This window comes from Bos indicus x Bos taurus, chromosome 2 (genome assembly GCF_003369695.1).
Source record: "Bos indicus x Bos taurus breed Angus x Brahman F1 hybrid chromosome 2, Bos_hybrid_MaternalHap_v2.0, whole genome shotgun sequence".
Lineage (NCBI taxonomy): Eukaryota > Metazoa > Chordata > Mammalia > Artiodactyla > Bovidae > Bos > Bos indicus x Bos taurus.
The window spans coordinates 59,702,865-59,726,825 of NC_040077.1; the positions used below are offsets into that span (position 1 = coordinate 59,702,865).

Below are 23,961 nucleotides of genomic sequence, written 5' to 3' on the forward strand. Positions count from 1 at the left end.
ACAACTGGTAGTTCACAGTTCATGTATTGTTGAGCCTGACTTGGAGAATTTTGAGCATTACTTTGCTAGTGTGTGAGATGAGTGCAATTGTGTGGTAGTTTGAGCATTCTTTGGCATTGCCTTTCTTTGGGATTGGAATGAAAACTGACCTTTGCCAGTCCTGTGGCCACTGCTGAGTTTTCCAGATTTGCTGGCATATTGAGTGCAGCACTTTCACAGCATCATCTTTCAGGATTTGGAATAGCTCAACTGGAATTCCATCACCTCCACTAGCTTTGTTCATAGTGATGCTTCCTAAGGCCCACTTGACTTCACGTTCTAGGATGCCTGGCTCTAGGTGAGTGATCACACCATCGTGATTATCTGGGTAATGAAGATCTTTTTTGTACAGTTCTTTGTGTATTCTTCCACCTCTTCTTAATATCTTCTGCTTCTGTTTGGTCCATACCATTTCTGTCCTTTATTGAGCCCATCTTTGCATGAAATAGTCCCTTTAAGTCACATATAAACTAGCTTTCACCACTACATCTTTGTAGCAGTTCCTTAGAGTTATCTAAGAGGCTATCTCCTGGGCTATAGTTATCATTCAGACCCTGGATAAAGCTATACTCACAACATGAGTGTTGTGCATTTGTCTTTCAGTGAAAATTTTGGTGACCACTAAGGGACTCAGAATATACTTGTCTCATTTGCCTGAACTCTATCTGGGGCCTTGACCCTCCAGAAAAGGCCCTTTGTGCTAATCTACACCCTCAGGGAATCTAGACAACTGGGTTAGTCTCTCCTAGGTCCTGGATCTCCTGTGTTGATTCACAGTTCTTAAGGTTTTTTTTTTTTTTTGGTGATTGTTAAACTCCTTGCCATTAAGAGTAAGTTTTCCTTCAACTTATATTCAAGAAGAGGTAACTAGGTTACCCGGATGAAAGACAATGGGAAGATTTTGCTCAGTTATAAGCCACTGAGTGGGTTATTCCAGTTGAGAGAGGTTGGGAGCTCGCTCAGTTGAAATACACAGAGTAGTTTGGACTGGATGATTACATAGGAGGCTTGATTGGCATCTTTTCTTGAATACTTTAAGCAGAGTTTGTCTGAATAAGTTACCATGTGAGCACTTTCAGCTCCAAAGATAAGAGACACAGCTTTTCTCAACCAGTTACAGCTTTCTTAGTCAACTGGGAAAGTTATGACAGTGGCAAGGGCAAGCCCTCACACCATGCAATGGTCCCATGAGGAGACCCACTCCTTAATTCAAAGACACTGGCTTTGGGGACACATATAACATTGGTCATCCAGTGTTCCAAATATCCATGGAAATTTTATACAGCCAGAGGGAGAAACAGACATGTGAAAGAGCTGAGATGAATCCAGGGTGCTTCCTAGAGGTGTTAAGCCAAACAGCATACCAGCCCACCATGCAGTCTTTTATTCTGACAAACTGACATTTAAATGGGAAACAAAGGCTTCAAAGCAGAAGAAAGTGGTGTCAGATAAACCTTTGACTCATATCCTGCCAGGTTCATATATATATATATGAGCTTATACTTGCAAGTAGTTTGGAAATTAAGAAAACTTCATCCTGAAAAAGGTCTTGATGGGATTCTCCTGACATTCCAACAGTGGCTTTTACATATGCAGTTAGAGAAAAAGCTGGCTTTGTATAATATTCTTTCAAAATTCTTACCCTAAGGGAACAAAAGTCCTTCTAGGAAGAGCTTACAATGATCTCCCTGAGTCTTTGAGATGTAAATGTTCTACCAGGTCTTCTCAGAAACTCTTATCTAGACCATCTCTAATTTCTGAGATTGAAAAAAAAAAGGGGGGGGCGGTTAGCTTTTATCCAAGAGTAAACTCCAAGAATAAACTCATTCCAACAGTTATTATAAACTAGTGAGTTTTATATTGTAATACCAGATTCATGTCTTAAGTTTTAAAATGAAGCTGTGAGATCTCTGATTATATGTCTGTGTATATATTATAGAATATTATATGTTTCTACCTTTGGTAATGTTTTATAAAAATTAAACTGTAAGAGAGACCTATTTAATTGGCTTAAATATAATGAAGTGCTTCAAGAAATTCTCAGAAATACAAGTTAACCCAATTTTTTTTAAGATCACATGATTGAGGATTAATCATTACCCAATAGAAACAAGCTTATTGGTTTAAGTAAAAAACCAATAGCATGACAACATTATTGTATCTATGTTTGCTGAATGTCAAAAAAGATCATGTTACCACTAACAAAATTTGTCAGCAAGAAAAATGATATTTTCATAAAGAAATTTCAATGCAAGCACGATTTTTAGGTGAATGCTAAGAATGTTTATGTCTTACTCTATTTCTACTTAAAGACAGTTTCTCTAGATCTTCTGATAACTTGAAACTTTAGAGTTTTACTAAGTTAAATGATAGGGATTGATCAACTGTCTAGATTATTTCCAAATAAAATACAGGAAAATTTATACTTGCTTAGCAATTAAAATCTCAAATTTCATATTCTTACAAAAAAAAATAAAGATGTTTGGTTCACTGGGCACATGTCTTGTACCACATTGGAGAAAAAATTACATTGTGGAAAAATGTGTGTTTCTAGAGGTAACGGAATATGTTCATAAGTTTGACAATCAGACATGCTAATGTGATAGTTTACAACTGTTTTTTCTTGGTTTTCACTAAAGATGGAGTTCTTAAGGTTTGAAAATTATGATTAATATGTGAAATTAGAACCACTAAAATAAAGAAAGTGTTTTCATATGCAAAAAAACTTTTAAAAGGGTAAATAGAAAGGAAATGCATTCTATTAAGGGAAAACAAAGTAATTATTTTCAAAAGACAGCCTAAGAGAAAAAGAAAAAAGATAACTCAAAGGATAAAATCTAAAACAAAAAATGCAAATTATAGGCTTATGGAAAAGAAATCTTGAGAAAGAATTTGATGTACAGTCAGGGCTGGCTAAGATTAACATGAACTTAATTGGTTGAAAGAATTCTAATATTAAAAATAAACTTTTGCAAAACTAGAATTTGAATCTCTCTGTTATGACCTCTTGCTAATGTTGGCATTTCTCAGAGAGCCCCAGAAAAATCAAAGGGAAAAAAAAAAACAGAGAAAGTTATTAAATTATTTAGGTTTACTTGATATATTAATTATATGATTAACATTGTTAAATGAATGATGATGAATCTTAGGTAATATTGTATGAATAAATATTGTTAATGTAAATATTCTAGAGTTTATATGAAATTGCTAAAATTTAGTTGTCCTATGTTATCATTTATAGTCCAAATTATCTTAAAATGTAACAGAAATAACCAAATTTCTTTGTCAATAGTAATCAGATCCTTAAAGATGCCATTTTAAAAGTCTTTTGTCATTTATAGTTATTTTATTCTATTACTTTTATGAAAATTCTTCATCTTCAAGAAGATTCATAGAAAGGGCTTTTTTGGGGACAATTACAGGTTTTTTTTTAATTAATTTATTTTTTATTGAAGGATAATTGCTTTACAGACAATTACAGGTTTTTGACAACTTTCAGATTATACTACAGAACTGGGTAAGAAATTAAAGAATTCTAATGAACAAACTGATGACTTCATAAAATTGTTAACGGGAAAGCAACAAAATTAATTGCCTAGGACTGAATGAACTGATGATAGGGTTATAATTTTTTAGACTATTTTTTCTCTTTAGACTTTTTGTCTAAAATATCACTGCTTAGCTTTGTTTTTCTAGATATAAGGAAATATTTCTTGTACAATGACTAACAATCATTTGATAAATTATACCTTTGTAAGTAGAAGTGAAACATTTATCTTTTTTTCCTACCTGATCCCTCCAGAATTGGATACTTTTTATTCTTATTTTCATGGAAATAAAGTTATTTGCATAAGTTCAATAAAAATCTGTTCTCCTTTTAACAGGGCACAATGGAAACATTGGTTATGTTATTATAGCTTTGACTGGAATGTTGTGTTTCAGAATAAACATAGAATCAGATATAACCAGTCAGCTTTAAAAAACTAATACAAACTTTGTGCGTATGTGCTTGCTCTGTTGCTCAGTTGTGCTCATGTCCATACCCGACTCTTAACGATCCAATGCACTGCAGTGTGCTAGGATTCTCTGTCTATGGGATTATCCTGGCAAGAATACTGGAGTGGGTTGCCATTTTCTTCTCCAAGGGATCTTCCTGACCCAGTGATCCAGCCTGTGTCTCCTGAGCCTCTAGCTTTGTCTCAGGCGAATTCTTTACCACTGAGCCACGTGCGAAACCCCAAGAAAGACTTTATGAAGCCATGAAACCCCTTAGAGTGACAGCCTACTCCCTTATTTTCAGGGTTCTTGGCAACCTTGGTTGGTGGCTCAGAAAGTAAAGTGTCAGTCTGCAATGCAGGAGATCTGCGGTTCAATCCCTGAGTTGGGAAGATCTCCTGGAGAAGGAAATGGCAACCCACTCCAGTATTCTTGCCTGGAAAATCCCATGGATGGAGGAGCCCAGTGGGCTACAGTCCATGGGGTCACAGAGTTGGATCTGACTGAGCAACACTTTCTTTTCTTTCAGCAACCTTATCAGGTGAATAAGAAAGGACTCTCAAGCTATCTGGGGGACTTGAGAAGAGAGGAATTCACCCAAATCTATAGGTATCATAGGTAAATCTGATGGCAAGTCCTAGGCATAATTTTCCTGGCTTTGAGAAGTCTTATAAACTTTAGTCTGGGACTGTTTATAATTTTTAAAAAAAAATGCAACCAAATTTAAAGAGCCTATATAAACAATTGCTATTCTTGGTACACTTATATAAATAATCAGGCCAAGTTTATTGAAACCAGACTTACTAAATTAGTCTTAGTTTGGCTGTATTGGTGGAAATGAGGATAATTTTATAGAAAAAAAATTTCAGTAATATACCTTTATAGTCCTAAATGGCTCCTGTTGATATATTATAGTGTCACAAAAGTTTAAATGAATTGTTAAAAGGACATTTTAAGCTTGTTTCTGAAGTTTATCACAGTAATCTGTCTTTGGATAAGGATCAGATACCCCATGAAGTACATTCCGGAGAATATATACTGGAAAAAATATATCATTTAAAGGACTCTCTCCCGCCTAGATGGAAAGACCTTTATCAGCTACTCTTAGCTTGTTTATGCACAACAAAACTAAAGGGAATTGACTCTTAGATTCATATTTCCCACTTAAAAAAGGTCCCTGAACCAGACTTGTCTGTAGAGAGGATTGCTAGCCTCAAACTCACCTTCGCACAAATGCTCAAACAGAAGAAAAACAGCATCCACAATAGGAAGAGAAGATGAGGGCATCAGAAGCAGATATTTATTCCAAAGTACCAGAGCAGATCTTGATTTCTTGGGACTTCTACATAGGAATCAAATGTTTTTCTAACACAGGCACAATCCTATGAAAAATTTTAAAAATCTAATGTTTTGATCTACGGTCAATTATCTATGTCCAATACTTCTGGTTCACCTTGGTAGATTTCTAACACTCTGATTGGATGATCCCTTTGAAAATTTTAACATAAATATGAATTTTCTATCAAAGTTATTCAAGCTCAATCAGAACAATAAGCTAAATTTCACTAGAAAACCATAACTTCCCACTTATCAGGAGGGGCCTTTCCTCAGCTATGGACTGTATTTATATGGCAAGAGTCACTTAAGAGTAATGACTTAATTGGACTTGTTAATAGAACACATTTAATCACCCACATTAAAAACAAAAAAGAAAATCAGATTTCTGCCTTAAACAGTCTGTTCCCTAGTCTTGGTGATCTCTTAAGAACTGGTTTGATGCTGGCCGTTCAGTGCATGAATCCCCATTATGACCTTATTATTACTTCTGGTAATGTAACATATATTCTGCTTATTCTGCTGAGTCTCTGACGAAAGTAATGATTACTAAGAGACTTGAAATGACTGACTGAATATTCAGTTCTATATAGAATTAAAATGATTATAGTAGTGCTATAGTAGATGTAAGAAGAAACAACAAGGGAGAATCATTTCCTGGATCATACAGACTAGTAAGACAGGTAGTCCAGAGCTATTTATGGTTACCATTAGAAGGACCTAGTCATAGCACTTGGATTGTTTATCAATGAAATCTGACCTTGACATAGGAATGAACATTCCTAGGGCTATGGGACATGAAATGCCTCCCCAACTTTGAATTTATGACCAAAAGGGGGGCACTCAAGCAGAACAAGAGCAAAGACGATCCCACTCTCCACCCAAGTCTGCAAAGATTAATCCACTATACTCCTTGACTGACTCAGTACACTCTATGCTTTCAACAGAGGATGCTAAAGAAAATAAAAAGAGACTGTGTGCTTTGGACAAACAGAGCCATAGATAGTTACATGTATTTCAGGAAGAATTTTAATAAACCTCACTTCTTGCATATTCCTAGAACACTACGATCATAAAGTTGAGACTTCTATTCTCTGTAACTAGTCGTTTTCACCAAGAGGTATGCTGTATCGAATTCTATAACAGAAACAAAATCACATATAAACTAGCCTACTCCTCTACCTCCTTAGAGCAGTTTCTCAGAGCTACTTGAGAGGCTGTCTCCAGGGCTGTAGTCCCCAGTTAAGGCCATGAATACACCTTAACTCTCACATTGTGCATTTTTCTTTCAATTGACACTACTATGTAATCCATTTGACTGATTTTTTTTAAACAGTTCATGTATTTCATGAAATCGGCCAGTTGTTTAGGTCATCTAGGTACTCAGACATACAAAGATCAATTAGCTAGGCAAAACCTTAGCATTTAATGATTTAGAAAATGAAGTCTAGGTGGTTTTTTTTTTTTTTTTTGGTGTGTGTGTGTGTAATTTTTAGGATAGAGTATAATGGTTTTTCAAGATTTACCTTAAAAGTATATGTTAAATAAAAGTCATTAAAGTTATGATAATTGATAACACAAACTTACTGGCTGTAAAATAAATAAATGTCCTAGGATTTTCAATTATTTCATTCTCAATTTACTGACAAATTATCATTAACAAACCTTCAAAAGGAAGAAAAAATTGGCCACGAATTAAAAATTTTCTTTCCCTCTCAAGGAAATTCTCTCTCATCTCAAATATATGGACAGAGCTGTTAAGATAATGGTTTCTGAAACATGACACACGAACATGCAAACCAAGTTCCATTAAACTGTCCCTTAACATGGAATTATTCCTGCCACATATCTTCTACCCCACTATACAGTGGTCATGTATGGATGTGAGAGTTGGACTGTGAAGAAAGCTGAGCGCCGAAGAATTGATGCTTTTGAACTATGGTATTGGAGAAGACTCTTGAGAGTCCCTTGGACTGCAAGGAGATCCAACCAGTCCATTCCAAAGGAGATCAGCCCTGGGATTTCTTTGGAAGGAATGATGCTAAAGCTGAAACTCCAGTACTTTGGCCACCTCATGTGAAGAGTTGACTCATTCGAAAAGACTCTGATGCTGGGAGGGATTGGGGGCAGGAGGAGAAGGGGACAACAGAGGATGAGATGGCTGGATGGTATCACTGACTCGATGGATGTGAGTCTGAGTGAACTCTGGGAGTTGGTGATGGACAGGGAGGCCTGGCGTGCTGTGATTCATGGGGTCGTAAAGAGTCAGACACGACTGAGCAACTGAACTGAACTGATATTGTTAAAGAATAAAAAATCTGTTTTATCTTAGAAGCAGAAGATATGTTTTATGCTGCATACATTTATATATGAGCACTTATTATAGACAAAATATCAAAGTATAACATGTAACTTAATGTTTCTCTTTGTGACTGCATGTTTCACCTTACTTACAGATGGGTTCCTGATCTGCATGCAGAAATACTATTAAGGACTCTCATGGATTTCGTCAATCCATTAGAGTAAGTTAAATGTAAAATAATCATGCATCTAATGCATCCAAACAAAGGGGAGTCTTGAACCCAAGGGAATTAGCACTTGAGTTGCTCATGAGAACAAATGGTCATCTCTGCTTAATTCTTCAATGTCAATACCAATAGTATTAACCTAATTATTATTCTGGTATTTTTCTTGGTTCTCATTTCCTGAATTAAGCTTTTTTTGCCTATATGAAAAAACCTACAATGAAGAGAAGTTCTGGAATATTTATCTAGATAAGAAGTTAGATATATTACAATGTCAATTATTTATATATTATCGCAAAAACTGCTCTAATACTTTGATTAAACTACTTATGACTTTAGTTTTCATTAAATTTCAAAGAAGTAAATTGAACCAATAATAAGCATATACCATAAAAGCAGAATCTATGTATGTACGTATGTATGTATCTATATGTGGGCTTCCCAGATGGTACTCAGTTCAGTTCAGTCAGTCATGTTCAACTCTTTCTGACCCCATGGACTGCAGCATGCCAGGTTTCCCTGTCCATCACCAACTCTCAGAGCTTACTCAAACTTACTCAAACATCGAGTCAGTGATGCCATCCAGCCATCTCATCCTCGGTAATCCCTTACTCCTCCTGTACTCAATCTTTCCTAGCATCAGGGTCTTTTCTAGTGAGTCAAGTTCTTCGCATCAAGTGGCCAAAGTAATGGGAGTTTCAGCTTCAACATCAGCCCTTCCAATGAATATTTAGAACTGATTTCTTTAGGATAGACTACTTGGATCTCCGCGCAGTCCAAGGGACTCTCAAGAGTCTTCTCCAATTCCACAGTTCAAAAGCATCAATTCTTTAGTGCTCAGCTTTCTTTATAGTGCAGTTCTCACATCCATATATGATTATTGGAAAAACCATAGCCTTGACTAGATGGACCTTTGTTGGCAAAGTAATGTCTCTGCTTTTTAATATGCCGTCTAGGTTGGTCATAGCTTTGCTTCCACAAGTAGCAAGTGTCTTTTAATGTCATGGCTGCAGTCACCATCTGCAGTGATTTTGGGGCCCAAGAAAATAAAGTCTGTCACCATTTCCATTGTTTCCCCATCTATTTGCCATGAAATGATTGGACTGGATGCCATGATCTTAGTTTTCTGAATGTTGAGTTTAAAACCAACTTTTTCACTCTCTTTTTTCACCTTCATCAAGAGGCTCTTTAGTTCTTCAATTTCTGCCATAAGAGTGGTGTCATCTGCATATCTGAGGTTATTGATATTTCTCCCGGCAATCTTGATTCCAGCTTGTGCTTCATCCAACCAGGCATTTTGCATGAAGTACTCTGCATATAACTTAAATAAGCTGGGTGACAATATGCAGCTTGTACACACTCCTTTCCCGATTTGGAACCAGTCTGTTGTTCCATGCCCAGCTCTAAATGTTGCTTCTTGATCTGCATACCAATTTTTGAGGAAGCAGGTCAGGTGGTCTGGTATTCCCATCTCTTTCAGAATTTTCCACATTTTGTTGTGATCTACACAGTCAAAGGCTTTGGCATAGTCATTAAGCAAAAGTAGATTTTTTTTATTTCTGGAACTCTCTTTTTTTTTTTTTTGATGATCCAACAGATGATGGTAATTTGGTCTCTGGTTCCTCTGAATTTTCTAAATCCAGCTTGAATATCTGGAAATTCATGGTTCACGTACTGTTAAAGCCTGGCTTGGAGAATTTTGAGCATTACTTTGCTAGTGTATCAGATGAGTACAAGTGTGTGGTAATTTGAACTTTTTTGGCCTTGGCTTTCTTTGGGATTGGAATGAAAACTGACCTTTTCCAGTCCTGTGGCCACTGCTGAGTTTTCCAAATTTGCTGGCATATAGAGTGCAGCACTTTCACAGCATCATCTTTCAGGATTTGAAATAGCTCAACTGGAATTCCATCACCTCCACTAGCTTTGTTCGTATTGACTTGCCTTTGCATTCAAGGATATCTGGCTCTAGGTGAGTGATCACATCATCATGGTTATCTGGGTCATGAAGATCTTTTTTGTACAGTTCTTCTGTGTATTCTTCTACCTCTTCTTAATATCTTCTACTTCTTTTAGGTCTACACCATGTCTGTCCTTTATTGTGCCCATCTTTGTATGAAATCTTCCCTTGGTATCTCTAATTTTCTTGAAGAGATCTCAAGTCTTTTCCATTCTATTTTTTTGCTCGATTTCTTTGCATTGACCACAGAGGAAGGCTTTCTTATCTCTCCTTGCTATTCTTTGGAACTCTGCATTCAAATGGGTATATCTTTCCTTTTCTCCTTTGCCTTTAGCGTCTCTTCTTTTCACAGCTATTTGTAAGACCTCAGACAACCATTTTGCCTTTTCATATTTCTTTTTCTTGGGGATGGTTTTGATCACCATCTCCTGTACAATGTTACAAATGTCCATCCATAGTTCTTTAGGCACTCTATCAGATATAGGCCCTTTGAATCTGTTTGTCACTTCCACTGTATAATCATAAGGGATTTGATTTAGGTCATACCTAAATGGTCTGCTGACTTTTCCTACCTTCTTCAAGTCTGAATTTGACAATAAGGAGTTCATGATCTGAGCTACAGTCAGCTTCTGGTCTTGTTTTTTGCTAACTTGTATAGAGCTTCTCCATCTTTGGCTGCAAAGAATATAATCAATCTGATTTCAGTATTGACCATCTGGTGATGTCCATGTGTAGAGTCCTTCTCTTGTGCTAATGAACGAGGGTGCTTGCTCTAACAAGTGTGTTCTCTTGGCAAAACTCTATTAGCCTTTGCCCTGCTTCCTTTTGTACTCCAAGGACAAATTTGACTGTTACTTCATGTATCACTTGACTTCCTACTTTTGTATTTTCCAGTTCCCTATAATGAAAAGGACATCTTTTTTGGGTGTTAGTTCTAAAAGGTCTTATAGGTCTTCATAGAACCATTCAACTTCAGCTTCTTCAGCATTACTGGTTGGGGCATAGGCTTGGATTACTGTGATATTGAATGGTTTGCCTTGGAAACAAACAGAGATCATTCTGTCATTTTTGAGAGTGCATCCAAGTATTGCATTTTGGACTCTTTTGTTGACTATGATGGCTACTCCATTTCTTCTGAGGGATTCTTGCCCACAGTAGTAGATATAATTGTCATCTGAGTTAAATTCACCCTTTCCAGTCCATTTTAGTTCACTGATGTGTAAAATGTCAATGTTCACTCTTGCCATCTCCTGTTTGACCACTTCCAATTTGCCTTGATTCATGGACCTAACATTACAGGTTCCTAGTCAATATTCCTCTTTACCCCATCGGACTTTACTTACATTACCAGTCATATCCACAACTGGGTGTTGTTTTTGCTTTGGCTCCATCCCGTCATTCTTTCTGGAGTTATTTCTCCACTGATCTCCAGTAGTATATTGGGTACCTACTGACCTGGGGAGTTCCTCTTTCAGTGTCCTATCTTTTTGCCTTTTTATACTGTTCATGGAGTTCTTAAGGCAAGAATACTGAAGTTGTTTGCTATTCCCTTCTCCAACAAACCATATTTTGTCAGAATTCTCCACCATGACCCATCTGTCTCAGGTGGCCCTACACAGCATGGCTCATAGGTTTATTGAGTTAGACAAGGCTGTGGTCCATGTGATCAGTTTGGTTAGTTTTTTGTGGTTGTGGTTTTCTGTCTGTCTGCCTTCTGATGGATAGGGATAGGAGGGTTATGCAAGCTTCCTGATGGGAGAGACTGACTGAAGGGGAAACTGGGTCTTTTCTGATGGGTGGGGCCATGCTCAGTAAATCTTTAATCCAATTTTCTGTTGATGGGCAGGGCTGTGTTCCTTCCCTGTTGTTTGACCTGAGGCCAAACTATGGTGGAGGTAGTTACAGAAGGTTTTGGTGGAGGTAATGACACAAGGTTTTGTTTGTGCCCTCCAAGAGTCTGTTTCCCCAGTCCTGTGTAAGTTCTGGCACTTCTATGGTGGGGTTAATGGTGACCTCTTCCAAGAGGGTTTATGCCTAACCCAAGTCTGCTACACTCAGAGCTCCTGCCCCTGCGGCAGGCCACTGCTGACTTGCACCTCCGCAGGAGACACTCAACACAGTTCTGGCTCAGTCTCTGTGGCCTCTCTGGGTCCTGGTGCACACAAGGTTTATTTGAGCCCTCCAAGCATCTCTGGTGGGTATAGAATTTGATTCTAAATGTGATTTTGCCCCTCCTACCATTTTGCTGGGGCTTCTTCTTTGCTCTTGGATATGGGGTATCTTTTTATGGTGGGATCCAATAGTCTCTTGTCGACCAGGCAGTGCTAATGGTAAAGAATCTGCCTGCCATTTCAGAAGACACAAGAAATGTTGGTTTGATCTCTGGGTCAGGAAGATCCTCTGAAGAAGGGCATGGCAACCCACTCCCATATTGTTGCCCAGAGAATTCCTTGGAAAGAGGAGCCTGGTGGGCTACACTCCATAGGGTCACAAAGAGTTGTACATGACTGAAGCAACATAGCACACACACACAAAAGCAGAATCTATGTATATAATCAATTTTTGCCTTCCACTACTAAAGTTTTAAAATATCAAGTTACTTATAAGGTAATGGTAAAGACCCTGATACTGGGAAAGATTGAAGGCAGTGGGAGAAGCGGACAACAGAGGATGAGATGGTTGGATGGCATCACTGACTCAGTGGACATGTATTTGAGCAAACTTTGGGAAATAGTGAAGGACAGGGAAACCTGTCATGCTGCAGTCCATGGGGTCGCAAGGAGTAGGACATGGTTGAGCAACTGAACCCACCGATAAGGTAACGGCAAAAGACAATGATATAGGTGAGGTCTGTCTTTGATGCTTTTAACAAATCAGGTACTTCTTTCAAGCTTGCTGAGATCCTGGCATGAAAAATACCAGAAACTCTGCCATTTACTATTCTAAGGAAGTTGGTTGATATACTGCCATTTATCACGATAAAATTAAAACGCTATATAGAGAGGAACTTCATAGCTTTGGAATGGTTCATATCTTTCATTTATTTCACAAGTATTAACTGAGTACATATTGTGTGTCAATCATATGCCTAGGAGATACATAATGGCAGGGAGGGTGGGGGGAAAGGGAGAGGTGATATAATTTCCCATCCTTCTGGAATGGATATTCTTCTCAAAAGGTTCAGGACAGCATCACCTGCTTGAAGCTAAAGAATAAAATGCACAACCTACCTGTGAGCTGTCGCCTTCTACTTCGAGTTGTTTCACAATTCGCGGAGCAGGGTGTAAACTTGGACCAAGCAGTGAAGGTGCAGTCATTGCGACATGGGACTGTACATTCTTGCGTGAGGGGAGGCATGCTGTTCATCTGCTTGAGGCATTCCGTCATTTCTGCTGATTGGTTATTATCAGAGATGCATGAGACAGCTAAAAAAAAAAAAAAAAAAAAAGGATACTTTTGTTGCTATTTTAATTAAATCAAGCTGCTGCTGATTCTTGGACGAAATAGCAGAATTCCCTAATGTTTGAAAAATTTTGTTATCACTGTGATTGCAAAAGGTGTTCAACATAGCTAACCTTATTTCTCTCTGGAAATTAAATGTTTATTGTTGCCAGTGGAGGTATTTGATAATTTAATTGGTTTCATTATTAATCCAAACCCTGCACTGACAGCAACCAAAATAATTGTTCAGTAATTTTCTGTATGTCCTGCTTGTGAGCATTTGATCTCTAGAGATGGTATAAAACTAGAAAACAGAATCTACAACAGAACAATACAAAGATGAAAAAGGACCAAACCATGAAAAAAATCATTTGCATCTTTCATAGATTTGATTTTTGTTAACTTGCTAAATAGCACTTATGTTTAAATGGTCCTATGTTTGTCAGTCAGTATTTAAAAATAAATTTCCCTTTCTACAAGTAAACCATTTTTTCCCCTTACTAACATTTCAGGATAAGGTAAAATTTTTAATCATTTTTTCCAAGTACAGGCATAATGTCTCCAGATAATCCCTATTACAGATATCCTACCAATTGCAGATAACTCTTCAATGCTCCTCACATACTTTTTCAACTGGAATTGTCTGCAGTCATACCATGAACTTATTTCAAGGTAAAACATTTTTTTGATTTTGCTTAATTTTTGAGTCTTTAGACTAATGCCACTGTATTCAATTATGAACAAATAATATTTTGTGCCTCTTTTATTCACCCTAATTATAGACTCAAAGGATGTATCTTTACTTTCTAGACCAGCATGTCTCAAACTTGGCATCAGTGACATTTTAGATTGGATAATTTCATTTTGTGGATACACAAGTTTGTCTTGCACATAGTAAGATACTTAGCAGCATTCTTGGCCTTAGCCAATTAGATGCCAATAGCACACGTACCCTCTTGGTTTTGAAAACCAAAAATGACTTTACACATTGACATGTCCCCCTGGTTGACAACTACACCTCTCAACTGATTTCTAACCATGGATGTCTTCGAGAATACAGAGATTTGATGGCATAACTTCAGATCTACTCAAACAGCATCTCTGGGAAAGAAGTCTAGAAATATTTTTTGTCTCTAAGTGTCCCAGGTGGTTCTGATCCAGCCTGTCCAATGGCCACCTGCCTTTGGCATGATGTCTTTGGAAATGGTATGTGTTAATGGATATTTGCTGAGTTTAGCATCCTAAGAACAAACTGTTTAGGATCACTTTTATTACAGCTCTTTAAATTCTACCAAATTAAAAGGAATAAAGAGACCACAACTAGGAACACTGTTGTTAAGAACTGTTTATATAAACTTTTCTAGCACAGGGTAAGTATATGAAAGGGCCTTCAGTTGTCCATTTCTCTTATATTCTGAATTTCTTTATCTGGAGCACAACAAAAAACAAGTCAATCTGAATATTATCTATCCATGTATCCATCCATTTATTTACTTATTATTTATGAAGTGGTGAAAGCCAAATGTATCTAATGCTTTAGGACCAAGGAATTAGCTAAAATAACAATGGCTGCACACACAATATGTCCCAGTTTGTACATCTGCTCTGAAGCAGGTGGGGCTATTCATTCATTCTGAATAGTTTTATTCTTGTTTCTGTCCATATCCTAGGAACAAAATCCACTGCACATCAAGCCAACATCACCTGCATTTTCTTTGTTGGGAATATTATAGCCATTAATGATGAATACAGTGCAAGATCTTTTCTCAAGTAGGGTACAAGCAAATGTTTACTTGAATTTCATGCTTAGATAACTAATCTGGAGTCAATTTAGGGGATTTTTACCATGCTAATTTATTTTCCAAGATGACAGTGTAATGAATAACATAAAGAGGAATTTTAAACACTTTGAAAAAATATTGCTATTTGAAAACTAAACCTCTACAAATATACAAATTAAGAGTTTTTCCAATGATAAAACATTTTTAAATACTTTATATAATTTCATTTAAGTTTAAAACTTGAAAACTATACAATAAACATTCAATGATATTTTTAAGTTTGGCAAGCTATCTAAATTAGAGTACAAATGGATTTATGAATGTCTATATTCAACTATATTGGTTTCCCTGGTGGTTCAGTGATAAATACTTTGCCTGCCAATGCAGGAGACATGGGTATGATCCCAGGGTGGGGAAGCTCTTCCGCATGAGAAAATGGCAACCCACTTCAGTATTCTTGCCTGGGAAATCCCAAGGACAGAGGAGCCTGGCAGGCTATAGCCCACGGGGTCGCAGAGTCAGACACAATGGAGCACACACACACACATATAGTTCTGTGGGCAATATTAAGCATGTATAAACTCCTTAAGTCAGAGTTTTTTTGAGAACTAAATCAGAGGCGGTAAGTAGATAAACTTATCAAATTTTGGGCCTTTATTACTGACACCTTTTCCGCTAATAGAAGTTACTGAAATTGAGTCATTTATTCATCCATCCATCTGCTCACTTGGTTACAAAATATAAGGAATTATGAATAATTATAAAAGCATTTTGTGTGTGTGCAAGGAAATATACATGTACATATAAATCTATCTTTCAAGGACGCTACTGTAGTGGCAGAGGTAAGCACATACACAGATAATAGCAGCACATTAATGCAGTTTCCCTAATGGCAATGACCAACTGGAAATCCTGGTACACAAGAGAAAAACAGGTACTTCATTCTTGGATGGAAATGATGTATAAGGTACAGGCGGGAAAGAAATAAGAAGAGACTGGACCTGTCAGACATCTGCTATTTAGTCGAACTCTGAGTTCTGGAACTTTTTGGATCATAGCACATCACTTGAAGGTCACAATCTAGAGAAATGATGTCTCTTTTGGTGTTTTTAAGTATTGAAAGCATTGTACTGTACTAGTGGGAAAGGTCTTTTCATCAGGCAAGGAAGAGGTATTTACTATTGATCATCCCTGTCATGTATTTCTACCCGAAATGAATCTTTTAAGAGGAACAGCAAATCAATGCTTAATTATATTTTATTAATTAAACTTGAAATATGGCTCTCTTTACTGGAGGAAAATTGTACTCCCAAGTAAAATTAGCTCAAATAGCTTTAGAACAATCTTATTGTGTGTTGTTTGAGATTTAGCTATCTTAAGCTTTGGACAGAAAGCTCTCAGACTGGCTGCCTGGAACAGCTGGGCACTGTCTTTAAAGGAATGATGGAGAAGCAGGTGGGTGAGCTGAGTTACTGAAACAGAGGTTCTCAGATGACAACAGTCACCTGGTGAGTGGGTGTGGTCAGAGGACCTGGAACCCTCCACATGTCTGTGTGGTTTTCTTATCCATAGTGTCTAGCAATGAGCAGAAAGCACAGAATTGAGTTCAGCTTTATCTTTCTCTTAATCATGACATAGCCTGAGTCTTGGGAGAAAAAAAAAAAATCACCAAAGAGGGGAAAAGAGTTACTAATTGCTTTCCCATGGTACATGATTCTTTTCAATTCTATCAGCATGAAAAGGAATGGCCTGGCAGGAAATGTAAAATTATCTGAGAATTTAGCAAAAGAAATAAAGCAAGGATCTGTATGTATTCTCAGTGTGATTCCTAGTTAATTTTTGGAGGACACCAGCTGTCAATGTGAGATGGTTAGGCAGCCTTCTTAGGCTTTAACGATGACTGAAATCAGCAGATTATTAACTACCACTAAATGACTAGACTTTCTGCCCCCATCACCTCTAAACTCTGATAGTGAGACATGCCATGATAAGTTTGTCTTCTATTCAATTATGATATGAAGAGGGCAGGGGTTGCTGGCCTTATGATAAGAAATGGTAATATTCTACCTGGAATGACTAAATAAGTGATGGAATCCACTTCAGATCTACTCGTGTTCATAACCTTCACCAAGGTCACATTACTTTCCCAAAGTTGTTCCTAACTAGAGTCCAACTCTAATAGTTGACAAGAAAAGGTAGGAAAAACTTGATTCAAGAGGTCATGATTTCCAGGAAAGGAGGGTGACATGCTAGAAAAATAGAAGAGCTCTATTAGCTTGCTGTTCTGAAACTGTGAACCACTTCAGTTCAGGTAGAGTTTGATATATGTACATCGAAAAGGAGGGGGCAGCTACTGCTCGGCTCACACAACGTTCGAACAATATATTCTGCAGGGCAGACCCTGCAACAGAGGCCTGGGATACACAGGAGAAAGAAACATGGAAATAAAAGCTCATTCCACTCAGGGTCTTGCAAGGGCAGGACTCTGGGGCCTCAGGCACTGGGCAGCCAGGAGCCTTCCTGGATGGAGGGGAGGCTTGAAGAATGTACACAGTGAAGACATGAGTCTGACCAGGGGCCTGGCACAACTTATATCTGTGCAGAGGAATAAGCAGATGCGCTGGCTTCTGGCCCTTGCTATACACATTCTAAGATCCTGTACCTCTTCTTTGATAAGGCTCATAACATTTGTGACTACCTGTTCCATGTCTGTGTAACAGGAACAACTAATTTAATGATGCAATGCCAGGTTGCCCCTTATACATGTGGGGACTGGCGCTGGAATACAAGAGGAGGTCACAGATGGTAAGTCTAAAGAGTTAGATGTTATCATTGAAATTTACAAGCCTGTAATAGATCAGTTCTATTCTAATTAAAATACACGTCTTCATGACTTGGAACATGAAGTTCCAATATAAATTCTGGGATTACTTGGAGTTTCAGGCTGGAATGTGCCAGCTCAGGAACGATGGGCCCAGGTCTGAGTCTCTGGCCAGTCCTCCTCTCACTCCCAGCTGGATTCTACCTCCGGAAGGAACATCTAACATTTGTGAGTGGGCACTACAGTCAATACTCCAAAGCTCAATTCACAAATTGGCCACCCTTGTACACCCATCACATTTAGGGTGTACATGGAGTCAGTGCAAATGCTGATCACAGGTCAGACTCAGAGAAGAGGCTCCTGTAAGTTACTGAAGCTGGTTCAGGGCTCTTGCTGATGCTGCTAAGCCACTTCAGTTGTGTCTGACTCTGTGCGACCCCATAGACGACAGCCCACCAGGCTCCCCTGTCCCTGGGATCCTCCAGGCAAGAACACTGGAGTGGGTTGCCATTTCCTTCTCCAATGCATGGAAGTGAAAAATGAAAGTGAAGTCGCTCAGTCATGTCCGACTCTTAGTGACCCCACAGACTGCAGCCTACCAGGCTCCTCCGTCCATGGGATTTTCCAGGCAAGAGTACTGGAGTGGGGTGCCATTGCCTTCCCCATCAGGGCTCTTAAGACAGGGGATTCCAAGGTTCTGACAACTAGGCAGAGTTTAGATAAGGAGTGGATGAGGAATCATGGCATCCTTGCTTCTGAGAAGGAACAGGCTGGAAAGGGGCCAGAGAAGGGTGCTCTAAGGCAGGGGTCCCCACCCTCTAGGATCTAATGCTTGATGAGGTGGAGCTGATGTAAATAATAGAAATAAAATGCACAATGAATGCAACGTGCTCGAATTCTCCCTAAACTATACTCTCTACTTTGTCCACGGAAAATGTCCCTGGTGCCAGAAGGTTGGCAACCCTGCTCTAAGGCATGGAGGTCAGCTCTTACTGAGACTAAGGGCAGAACTGCATTCTACTCCAATTATTTCATCATACACTGATGCAATCTTTCTTAAGAGCACCCTTCCTTGTAGATAATCAGGAAAGGTGCAATTGCCAATTAAAGCTATCTCAGATTTGGCCATTTTAATTAGCCTCCTTCCTATTTAAAATAATTATTTTCAGGTAAATGTGCAGTTTCTCTTCCAGCCACTTCCCCCTCTCCCCTCCAGGAAGGAATCTAGGTGCCCAATAGCTATCAGGGGTCTCAGATCTGTATGAAGGTCCTTCAGAAGTGCCCCGAGTCACTGCCAGTGTCTACAGTGACAGTGGCCCTTGTCCACCGGGTGGCTGCTCACCCACCAGGGAAGTCCCCTTTCAGGGTGAAAATCACACGAACGCTCCCCTCTCAGCCTGATCCTCATCAGAGGGCTGTTGTCCTCTAAGCTGATGAGGGCTCAGCCCACCTGGTACCTCGCGTGGAACTTCCTGCTGGGGCCCTGTGATCAGCGTTCTGGGAGAGTCAGAGTATGTTCTCCTGTGAAGCCTGCCCACACCAGCAGCTACCACACCCTTCCCAGGGCCTGGGGGCATTTCTGCAGACTCTGTAACACAGGAAACTCAGGGAGCTTCTGAAGAGGCAATGAGGCCCTCCTCCTGGAGTGGCACCCCTGTAGGGCCTCTCTTCCCAGAGTTCTGAAGAAGACATGGAGCAGAAATCCTTCAGCTTTTTGCTGGTTCCTTAGCTAAACTCTCCACCCTCTTATATCAGTCCTGAGTCAGCGAAAATCATGACACAAGTTACTTTTGCTTGGCTTCCCCACCCCAGCTTTTCTTTTACTACTAATCACCCACCCAGGCAAAAAGACAAGGGCTTTGCATTCTTTCTGATTGATAGACACATCCATCTCCTATCTGAGATGACATTTATCTTGTCCCTTTCTATGAAGCCATAATGACAGACAAGATGCAGAGAGAAAATTTTGATTGGATTAAGGATGCTAATTTAAAGACATCTAAAAAATATGAAGCCTGCCACACATGTGCTTTACCACTAGGTGCTGAGATCTGGAGAGTAGAGCCTGTGACTGGCTGGTATAAGGATGTTTATTACAAATTAATGTGCTTCTTCCCCTTAATACAGTAGAGGACTTCCCAGGTGGCACAATGGTAAAGAACCCACCTACCAATGAAAGAGATACAAGAGACACAGGTTTGATCCATGGGTCAGGAAGATCTCTTGGAGAAGGAAATGGCAACCTACTCCAGTATTCTTGCCTGGAAAATCCCAAGGACAGAGGAGCCTGGTGGGCTACAGTCCATGCGATCACAAAGAGCTGGACATGACTGAGTGTGTACGTGCACACACACACACATAAAATAGAAGGGTTTTTTGAAACCCCAGCACAATGTAGGAGGCAGGGGTCACTAGGCACGTTGCCTTGGGAGTCAGGTGCTGAAGGACTTAAATGCTCTACTGCAGCGGTCCCCAACCTTCTTGGCACCAGGACCCAGTTTAATGGAAGACAATCTTTCCACACACTGGGGGATGAGAGGGAAGGGGTAGATGGCTTGGGGATGATTCAAGTGCATTATATTTATTATGCACTTTATTTCTAGCCTATTTACACTATTGCTCTGACAGCAGATGCCAATGTTTAGCTTAGAGTTTGGGGACCCCTGTTCTACTCAAGAGCTCAACTATTGGTCCTTTAGTTTCAGGAAAGACCCATGAGATGCTTTTTAATGTTACTGTTTCCAGGGTATTATTGTTTTTTGTTGTCACTGTAACAAATTACCAAAAACTTAGCAACTTGTAAGAACAGAAATATTTTCTCTTACAGTTCTAGGAATCAGAAGTCCAAAATCAGTTTCCTTGGGCTGAAGTCCAAATGTCATCAGGACCAGTTCCTTCTGAAGGTTCTATGGAGAATCAGGCACCAGGCCCTTTCTAGTTCCAGCAGATGCCTGAATCCGTCACTCTTAGCCCCTTCCTCAGCCTTCAAATCCAAGAGTGTGGCATGAGCATGTGAGCAGGTCACTTTCTTTCTGCATCATCAAAGGGCGTCCTGCCTCCCTCTCACTTTGAAGCTCTGTTGTGATTGCATTGGATTCACCTGGGTGATCCAGCATATTCTCCCTTCACAGCCTTAACTTAATTAATCACGTCTGCAAGGTCCTCTTTGCCATGGAAATAAGATATGACAGGTTCCTGGGATTAGGGCTTGTGCATTTTGGGGAGCTTTTAGCCAGCCTACAATATAGAGCAAAGGTATTTCTTCGTAGCTCATCCACTGGAATAAGAATCAAGCCTACCTCATCTACTTGCAAAAATAGGAAAAACAGAGTTGACACAATCAGGCTTACCACGCCTTCCCGCGTCCTTACTCTCACAACAGGTTGGTTTTGTTTTAATTCTCTGGTTTTTCAATCACCCAGCCTGACTTCCCTCAGCCACTCAGGCACCTTTAGAATTACTCTCCCCACCCTCTGTTGGGTACCCTTAGGGAAAACAGACCGATTCATTTCTTATTCAAGACAAAGCATAAGGAAGACTGCATACATCTATATTAAACAGAAGTGCATTTCAGTGGCAAATACCAGGATTGGGGGTAGTCTGAGCCATGGGAAATGCAAAGCCACTTTCCCCCTATCCAATTGTAACCCTTGGATTGTTGGCTTCATGAATAAAGGAACAGTCTCTGCAGAGAAATATTAAAATTGAGAAGGAGTGAGAACAGTTAGAAGGAATAGGAAGTTCTAAGTCCTGGAAAAGTGGCTTCCCTGGTGGCTCAGTGGTAAAGAACCCACCTGCCAATGCAGGAGACACAGGAGATATGGGTTCAGATCCCTGAGTCAGGAAGATCCTGTGGAAATGGCACCCCATCCATTATTTTTGCCTGGAGAATCCCCATAGACAGAGGAGCCTGGTGGGCTAAAGTTCATGAGGCCTCAAAGAGTCAGACAAGACTTAGTGATTGAGCATGTGAGTCCTGGAAAAGAAGGCTAAGTCTAAACTCTCATTCACAGGAAGCATGCCTTATTGCTCCTGCTTTGAACTGTCCACCATTAGAGAGGAGAGCCTTGAGCCACCATCCAAGCTCGAGAGCCACAAGCTGGTCAGGGATGTAATGGATATCAATATGGGCTCCCACATGCTGTGTGCAATTGTCTTCCCAGCTCGTCTGTGCCTATTTACTCTGGCCTCTGTTCTAATCCTTCATGCAAGTGGCCAGCGCTGATGTGGGGCATGGCCAGGAGCCCTGGTATCATCATTGGCAATAGGGATGGAGGCCCCCACCATGGCATTTCCCAGGGCAGAGACTGGGGTCACCCAGGACTGACCAAGCCAACTTCACTCAAGGATTAAACCTAGGCCCTTCCCCTTCAGACGTCAACCACCAAAGCTCAAACTACCAGTCGTCTCATGTACCCTAATTCTCTCAGTGGATGTCCCAGCATCTCCATTTCTGTGACAACTATAGGTAGTGGAGAAGACATTTTCACTTGCTATCATCCAAATGAGTCAATCTGGAATGAAAAGCCAGTTCTTTCCATATTCCAAGTGTTTTCATTTTCTCCTAGTATTTTTTCTCTTCCTGTGCAGAGCACAGTGGGTGAAAGCATGGTATTTGGAGATCCCATTCTTCAAAAACTATATTTGAATAAAATGTGTACTTATTATTACATGCTGAATGACATATATGCAACTTTTGAGTGGAACAGCATGAGTTGTGGAAATTGAATTAAACAATAAACGTGTAATTGCTTGTTAGGGTGCTTTAATTGACTCATAAGTACCATATGAGAAGCTGTGTGGCTGCAGGAGCCCAATTATAGGCTTGCTTATGGAAAGATACAATTCATTTTGCATGTTGGAAACATATTCCCCAATTATTGGTGCCCTCCCAGAAAAAAAGAAAAAAGAATTTTCAAATAAATAAGAAATGCTTAGTAAGCTAATAATGTAGACTTAGTCCCTTAGTCCCTTGAAGCACTTTATTTAGGTTTTAATGCATGATCAGGAAATGAACAGTTAAAAATGCCCATTGATTTTATTCCAGGGGATTTTTAAGCCCCAAAGCTCTCTCTATCCACAGCTAAGTAAGGAAGCATATACAGGCAGGGCTCTTTACTTCAAAGGATCTGTCCCCTAACTGAAAAATACTGGCTAGAATTAAATACTTCAGGAAAGAATTGGACAGAATAAAATTACAAATTTTGATATAATTTTGATACAAAAATTATATCAAAAAGAAAAACAAACAAACAAACAAAAAGGATACCAAAAACAGGTGAGTCACAAGGGAGGGCAGGGGATCTTAAGCTCTGACTGCTGGTCTGGTGTGGCAGATGCTAGAAGGGAATGCTAGGCCTGTGGTCAAGATACCCAGCCACTGCTGGGAAGCAAACGGAGCCAGATGAGCTGTGGGCCTTGGGGCATGAGAAACACAGGAGGAGCAAGTTGACTAACAAATCAAGGCAAGAAACCAGAGGTTCCAGACGAGTATGGTGGGCACCTTCAAAAACTGGAGGAAAGAAGGAGTAATCATTAGGAATCTTAAATCTAAGGGAGGAAAGCATTACACTTTGCTAGGCACAGTGTCACCTGACAGTGATGTCTGCATGAGCTTTAGATCCCCAGTGATTTCCATTAACCACAGTGAAACTACTCAAATATTTAAGTACAGAGGGTAGCGCGCTTATTGAAGACGGTGCAAGACAAGTCTCTTAATCTCCAACCACCTCTCCCCTAAACGAGACCCCGGAAATAAATACTCAGAGTAGACCAGACCAGGCTATGAAAAGTCAGCTATAAAGTTCTTAGCCTTTCCTTCAATTTAAACTGCCTCTCTGAGCCCTTCCTCCTACAGAGAAACATTAAAACCTGTATTGAAGACCACCATTTAAAAATGCATCAATTCATCACATTTGCAGACATAACTATAAATTAATTCATGACAGTGAATATGAAGGAGTCATTATTGCAACCAAGCTTTTTGTACATCAGCGACTCCCTCCCTGGTTTTATAATACCTTAGAGTAGCTTCACAATGGCAACCCACTCCAGTTCTCTTGCCTG

At 39.5% G+C, this 23,961-nt stretch overlaps 1 protein-coding gene across 2 annotated transcripts in view; it reads right to left on the reverse strand.

Moving 5' to 3' along the window:
* Positions 1–23,961, reverse strand: part of THSD7B (thrombospondin type 1 domain containing 7B) — a 1,076,713-nt gene that overhangs the window by 308,255 nt on the left and 744,497 nt on the right. For both annotated transcript variants that reach the window (XM_027561747.1, XM_027561740.1), the window contains one exon: positions 13,083–13,277. In XM_027561747.1, the coding sequence (XP_027417548.1) occupies positions 13,083–13,277 (195 nt within the window). The remainder of the gene's footprint in view (positions 1–13,082; positions 13,278–23,961) is intronic.